Source organism: Artemia franciscana, chromosome 9 (assembly GCF_032884065.1).
Source record: "Artemia franciscana chromosome 9, ASM3288406v1, whole genome shotgun sequence".
Taxonomy (NCBI): domain Eukaryota; kingdom Metazoa; phylum Arthropoda; class Branchiopoda; order Anostraca; family Artemiidae; genus Artemia; species Artemia franciscana.
The window spans coordinates 25,404,076-25,410,181 of NC_088871.1; the positions used below are offsets into that span (position 1 = coordinate 25,404,076).

Consider the following 6,106-nt stretch of genomic DNA (forward strand, 5'->3'; position numbering starts at 1 on the left):
CAAAATATCTGGGGAGCTTTTCTCGTTCAAGTTTAATCTTAAACATAACATTTAAAAATTGGATACTTTGCCGAACAGGAAGAATATTATGAAGTGAAAAAAGGGTCTCTGTTGTGGATTTTAAGGGGAAGTTTGATGGCGATGGCAGAAAAGGTTTAAGGATACGAACTGCTTTATTTTGCATAATCTGTAAAGGGTTAACATTACCCACCTCGCATTTGAAAAGGCTCGGTGAATTTTTTAATGCAAAATTGATTTGTTTAAGGAAAAGCTGAGGAACAGATCACAAAGTCCAAGGAATTGTTCAGAGAGTAGTATGGATGATCCAAAACCTGAAAGGACGCGTAACAAATCAAGGAATCGAACGAGTACTGGGACTCGGAAGCAAAGGAAAACAGAGCAGATTAGAAAGAAAGAGTTTTTACAAAGAGATAGTGCGTCAAGTAGTACAGGTTAGTAACCTTAGATTTGAATTCGATTCCTTTTATTATTCTTCTTTTTCCACTCACTTTTGTCTTATTTGAGTCACTGAAGTTTTTTTCTTTTGTTGTAACGATGTTTCTATTTTTATGCTTGGTACCAAGAGTGTCTTCTACTGTTATTGACGGATTTTATTTTTTTTTAAAGATTTTATTTTTTTGTAAAAAAAAAAAATACATGCACAGAATTTGAGAAGTCGACACAACACAGAAATCTAGCTTGGGCATACACAAACTCTTTGAACCATTTCAAAAAGATGGAAATCTACGTTTTGATTTATATTTGAATGGCCCAAAAGTTGTATGGTTTCAACTCAATGACAGTTGATTTTGTTCTTGATGATCAGTGAAAATGAAGTAGCGACACATAAATTATATACATTCTATATATTTTGTAGTCTGTATTTATTTTGTCGCAAGAGTGAACAGTTGGATACTTCACTTTCGAGAATTTGGTCCTCAATCTCTTGAATTTTTGCATATCCAAACAGTTGTTTAACTTATTCCTTCTGATTTTTAATACTAAAAGCAGGTAAGAGTATGTTAATTTTGGTAGTATCCTAACTTCTGTATAGACCTCTTTCTCACCCTCCCCCCTCTTGGAAAAGATACGCGATCTTCTAAAGATCGATACTAATATCAGCTGTGTGCATCCATATACGGTAGAATGCTGTATAAAATTTATTCGGCGTCATTAATGGCATGACTGCAGACTAGGAGACTCCTTCCTCGAGTTGGGCCAGAAGAATTGAATCCTGACACTAACACCTCCCCTTCCCCACCACTACCAGTGGTCCATTAGTGGTATCTCAGCATACCTTGCACATGAAATAATCCCTTACGATAGACCGAATCTAAACCAACCCTGGATACTCATAATCTGGATAATTGAGTCTGCTAATCGCTTTTAAAGAGTACCATAATTCGTCTTGCCCTCCTTCCCCCTGCCGAAAAAAATCAACTGTACGCGCCAGCCCCTCCTCCTAAAAAAGACCTTTATCCATCTAAATATTTTAAACATATTTACATAATGAGAGTTTCTGTAGGATATGGTATCAAGACCTCTATTTTGCATAATTTGTGATAAAAAATTGCAGTAATTTATATATTTACTAAATGATTCTCCATTCCATTTTTTGTGATTAAAACCAAGAAGAGCGCGTTTGATTTTAAACAAAAAGGTTGTAAAACATATATTTTATAATTATATGCAATTTAAAGAAGTGGACAACATAAGTAGACTGTGTGTCATTACTTATTTTATTTAGTTCTACCTTTGCTAAACCTTTTATTATTGTTGACCCTTAACAATTCGATAAAAAGAATATGGCGCATATGTTTGTTATCATCAAAAACAGCTATAACCAACAAACTGCAGTATCAGTGCGAAGAAGTGGTCTAACTCTTGGCACCTCCTATTATTCTTATTTTGAAAGACCAAAACACCAGAAAATTTAATATAAAAATTGTGATTTTAATTGAGTGTAACTACGTCACCCCTCCTCAATTCACAAAAAAAAACTGTTGTCAAATATATAAAAATGCTTAATGACAATATTTGGATATTATATGCCACTTCTCTGAGGAAGCTCCCGGCTTCGCTACTCTGTTTCTTTGTATAGTGTAAATTAAAACTGCTTCTCATTTTATGTTTCATTTAAAAGAATCTGACGATGAAGTGGATGGTTTCAACGAGGTTACTTGCTACTGTGGAAAACCTTATGCAGGCCGCCCAATGATAGAGTGCAGTCGATGCCTCACGTGGTTACACTTATCCTGTGCACGCGTCAAGCGTACCAACATCCCTGATGAGTATATTTGTACCCGTTGTCGAGAGACAGACTCTGAGTTTGAAGGCACCTCTACATCCGGTCAATCATCGGCCATCTCTCGTACTGGACGTAATAAGTCTGGTGGCGAGTCGTGATTAAGAGTGGTCTTTAGTTTTATTCATTTCGATGTTTTATTGTGTGGCTTTTTGCAATGCCATCTGTTTTTGAAGTTCTTCAAGTGTTACACAATTAATAAAGACAAGAAATAACGCCGTAGTTGATGGTTTGTTTGATTTGTATTATTTGTGTTCCCTTTTTTTTCTTCTGATGTGGAAGTTTTTTAAGCCTTTAGTTTTTCTTTGCTGTAACACCTCGGAGCAAATCTGTTTTTAGTCAAAGAATTTCTTCTCTAACATATTTAAATTGTCTTGTCAAAAGGCTCAGATTTCAGTTACTAATTAGCTAATCCTCACATTTTGTATTTTATTTCTCGCGTGACCGAATATCAACGAAATCAAACTTATAAAGAGATCGAGATTCCTGTGAAGAAAATGAAGATGTAACCTGTATATTAAAATATTCTGGATCAATTTTGAGAAATAGTCTTTAATGAGACGAGAAAAATTATGAGGTTAAAGTGATATAAAACTGAAAGAACGAGATATTAAAACAGTCTCCACCTCAACATAGTCCAAAGTCGACTACAAAGCAAAAAATCTAAGGTCATGTACATTCAACATTGTTTATTTGTATGCTGTGTGTGCTTTCTAGTTTGTATTTTTATAGAAAGTATATATCATTTTTAGCCGCAGTCTATCCTCGCACTGAGGCCCGTAACTCTAAAAAGAATGTTTAGACGTTGCAAATGAAAATTAGCAGCTTAAAGCAGCTTTATGGTCTCCAATTCTCTCTTTTTGTGTTTTTCCCACTCCCTAAAAAACTTGCCAGAAAAGCAGCGAGTATTAGTTAAAAAAAATTAACCCGTCATTTTTTTTTGTCGATAAAAAGTCCTTTTTTGTGCCAAATTAGTCGACTCGGGATTTCATATTTTCAAAGTATATTCTGTGCAAATAAGGATTAGTACATAAAAATGACAAACAAGAATATTCCCATTGGACAGCAAATATATTTAGCAACAAAACAGCAACCTACCGTCTCTGAATTTTTCCCATCGTTTGATTTATCAGTTCCACTTCGAAACTGATCAATCAAAATTTTCATAATTCTGAACAATTTGAGCAATTACTGCCGCATTGCTCAAAACTTGTTACATAGAAAACAACAGAAGTGAGTGAGTGTCCTGCTGTGTATTTCCGTCTCTTGAGGTTGGTAAAATGAAAATAATTGCTGAACTCTTCGAGTATACTGCAGTATTCCTGTATAAAATAAAAGATAATAATCTCTCCTACCTCTGGATTTTGTCTTGAGACTCAACTTGTATTGTTTACCAAATTGATTTCGTTGATATAGCTTATCATGGTCCTATGTTCTGCAAACTTTTACTAAATAGAGTTTTTTCATTATTATCGAACTTAGTTTTCTAGATTATCCAACTGCTACTAATGTATAATAGTCTGTGTACAAGAAAAATGGTTTTGTAAGATTCCCGGTAGAGCTAAAATATTATTTTCAACACCACTTGAGGAATGGTGAACTTGACCTTTTGTTGGATCGTATGTTACTGCAAATTGTGCCTTCTTGTATTTGATGTTAACAACTCTTAGGTTTTCGTACAAATTGTTTATGACGCAAGTGATTTCCTCATAGATCAGTGAATCGTCATGATATTCCCCATTTCCCCAAACAAGAAGTCACTTTATTAAATCGTGTTTGTAGGTTGTTGTTGTTTTTCTTTCATTTAGTCTAACAGTGTCCACGAGTTTATTGGGATTTTTTTTTCTTTTAAAGTTCAAAAGATTTTCAAGCAACAGGACAATGAGACATCTTATCATTTACGACAAATGTAGCTTTCAATTTTCTACGGATTTAAACAAGGCTCGAAAAGCAATGTCATTAAGTCAGTAGCTTACCAAAGGTAAATGTTAGCTTATGGATTTGTGTGTGCATGATACCTTTGCTGGTAGTCATTCCTCTCCATCCTTAAAACAGGGGAATCCTTCTCAAAGTAGTCCCCAGGTTGCATCCCTTTCCCATGGGATTAGAAAAGTTTATCAACTAGCACAATGTTGTTTCCTGTTTTTCTCAATACGTGTTTGGCTTTTTATTTATAATTGTTACGTTTCAACGGTGACATGATTGATATTGTTTACTTGTTCACTCAAGTTAAAAAAAGTTAAGCTAGGTTCCTCCAGAAATTTGTCATTTTTTGCCCATGTAATTTTCGCACCAGACGAAAGACCTCTTTTTTTGCCTCAATTCCAGCTGTAGAAATATAAGATGTCTGCGTGGGTCTGCATTCTGTTGGTACTAAAGCTTCGGTTTTGACTTGGTGAATGGTATGTGAGGTTGATCTATATTTCCATATACTATTTGACAATTCTAGTAATTAATGGATTTTTTTTTGCCTGACGAATCCTGTTTGTTGCTTCCTAGTCGTAATCAGGCAACAATCTCTGCTTGACTTACTTAGAAACAAAGCTTATATTAAGCTATGACTGTAGGAAAAATAGAGCTGGAGCATTAGTTAAAGAAAGGATTTATTATTGTTAGGTGCTCAACAACTTGTTCTATGCGTACTAATGTGTAGGTATTTAGCTACCTTATAAATTCTTATGCCCAACTTTTCTCTTTGTATGCTGTATCTGCTCATCCCCTAAAATATTTGTTAAAAAAAAGAATTTTTGAGCTGTAGAAAGAATAAATAAAAATCCCATAAATAACCTCAATGGATGGATTATGGAGACTGTTGAGACTCGGCAGTTGGCTTTTTTGTTTATATTTAATCATGATCGTTATGGAGTGATGCATTACCTGTGCCAGCATCGAACTGGCTTTGTCAAATGTCTACAGTTCGATGGAAGGGTTTTCGGTGATTTGTTTATTTTGAAATTCTCTCATTAGAGATTTACGTGTCATGTTCTTTGTAAATTTTATAAGGTCGCTTTGTGAGACATGCATTTCAGAATAAAACCGTAACTTAAGATATTGTGTTGTTTAGGAGGTAACTACAGCTTTTTGTTGTGTTAATAAATTTTTTTCGTTTTTAGCTTGTAATTGAATGGGTAGCGTTTAAAGATTGTGTATGTGTAATCAGTAAAAATGAGTCGGTTTCTTTTTTTACATGTATTATTATCCAATAATTTCTGTATTTTTTTCTGTTTGGAATTCTGTTCTGTACAGGCCATAAGAATTTAGGGATTATGGCGCACCTTGTTTCTTCGAATCTCATTAAAGTGTGCCTGCAGAAATGCACAAAGGGGATAAGCACGTCTATGTTTTCCAACACGGGACTAAAGTTTGAAATAAATGTTGTTTTAAATAAAACTTGAAATAGAGGTTGTTCCACATTTGTTCTTCGAATTGGAACTGTTTGTATATTTTTGGTCTTCTATGAAGTAGGGGGTGAGTGTGGAATCTCCTTTTTATTTCTTCAGTCAATCTGGTTACACGGATGAGGTAAATTTCTAGTTGTTAGGAGGCACAATTTGGTATAATAGAAGCTCCATCACGGTTGTCGAATTCGTCAGCAATATTGAATCCTGGTACTGAATATAAAATACTACTATTCTAAGCTTCAACATTTTCAAAATTCTTGGAATTAAGACTGGCAATTTTATTCTCACTGATTTATCATAAATGTTGCACCTGAAAAGGTGTGTTCGACAAATTACGGACGAGGTACACAAGTGGCATCGTAATCATAGGTATTTTTTCTGTAAATACATGTATGACTAT

General features: G+C 34.4%; 1 protein-coding gene across 2 annotated transcripts in view; it reads left to right on the forward strand.

Moving 5' to 3' along the window:
* LOC136031193 (PHD finger protein 23B-like) overlaps positions 1-5,354 on the forward strand; it is a 28,331-nt gene extending 22,977 nt beyond the window's left edge. For both annotated transcript variants that reach the window (XM_065710550.1, XM_065710549.1), the window contains exons 4-5: positions 266-452; positions 2,144-5,354. In XM_065710550.1, coding sequence (XP_065566622.1) covers positions 266-452; positions 2,144-2,406 — 450 coding nt within the window. In that variant the 3' untranslated portion in view covers positions 2,407-5,354. The remainder of the gene's footprint in view (positions 1-265; positions 453-2,143) is intronic.
* The last annotated feature ends 752 nt before the right edge of the window (positions 5,355-6,106 follow it).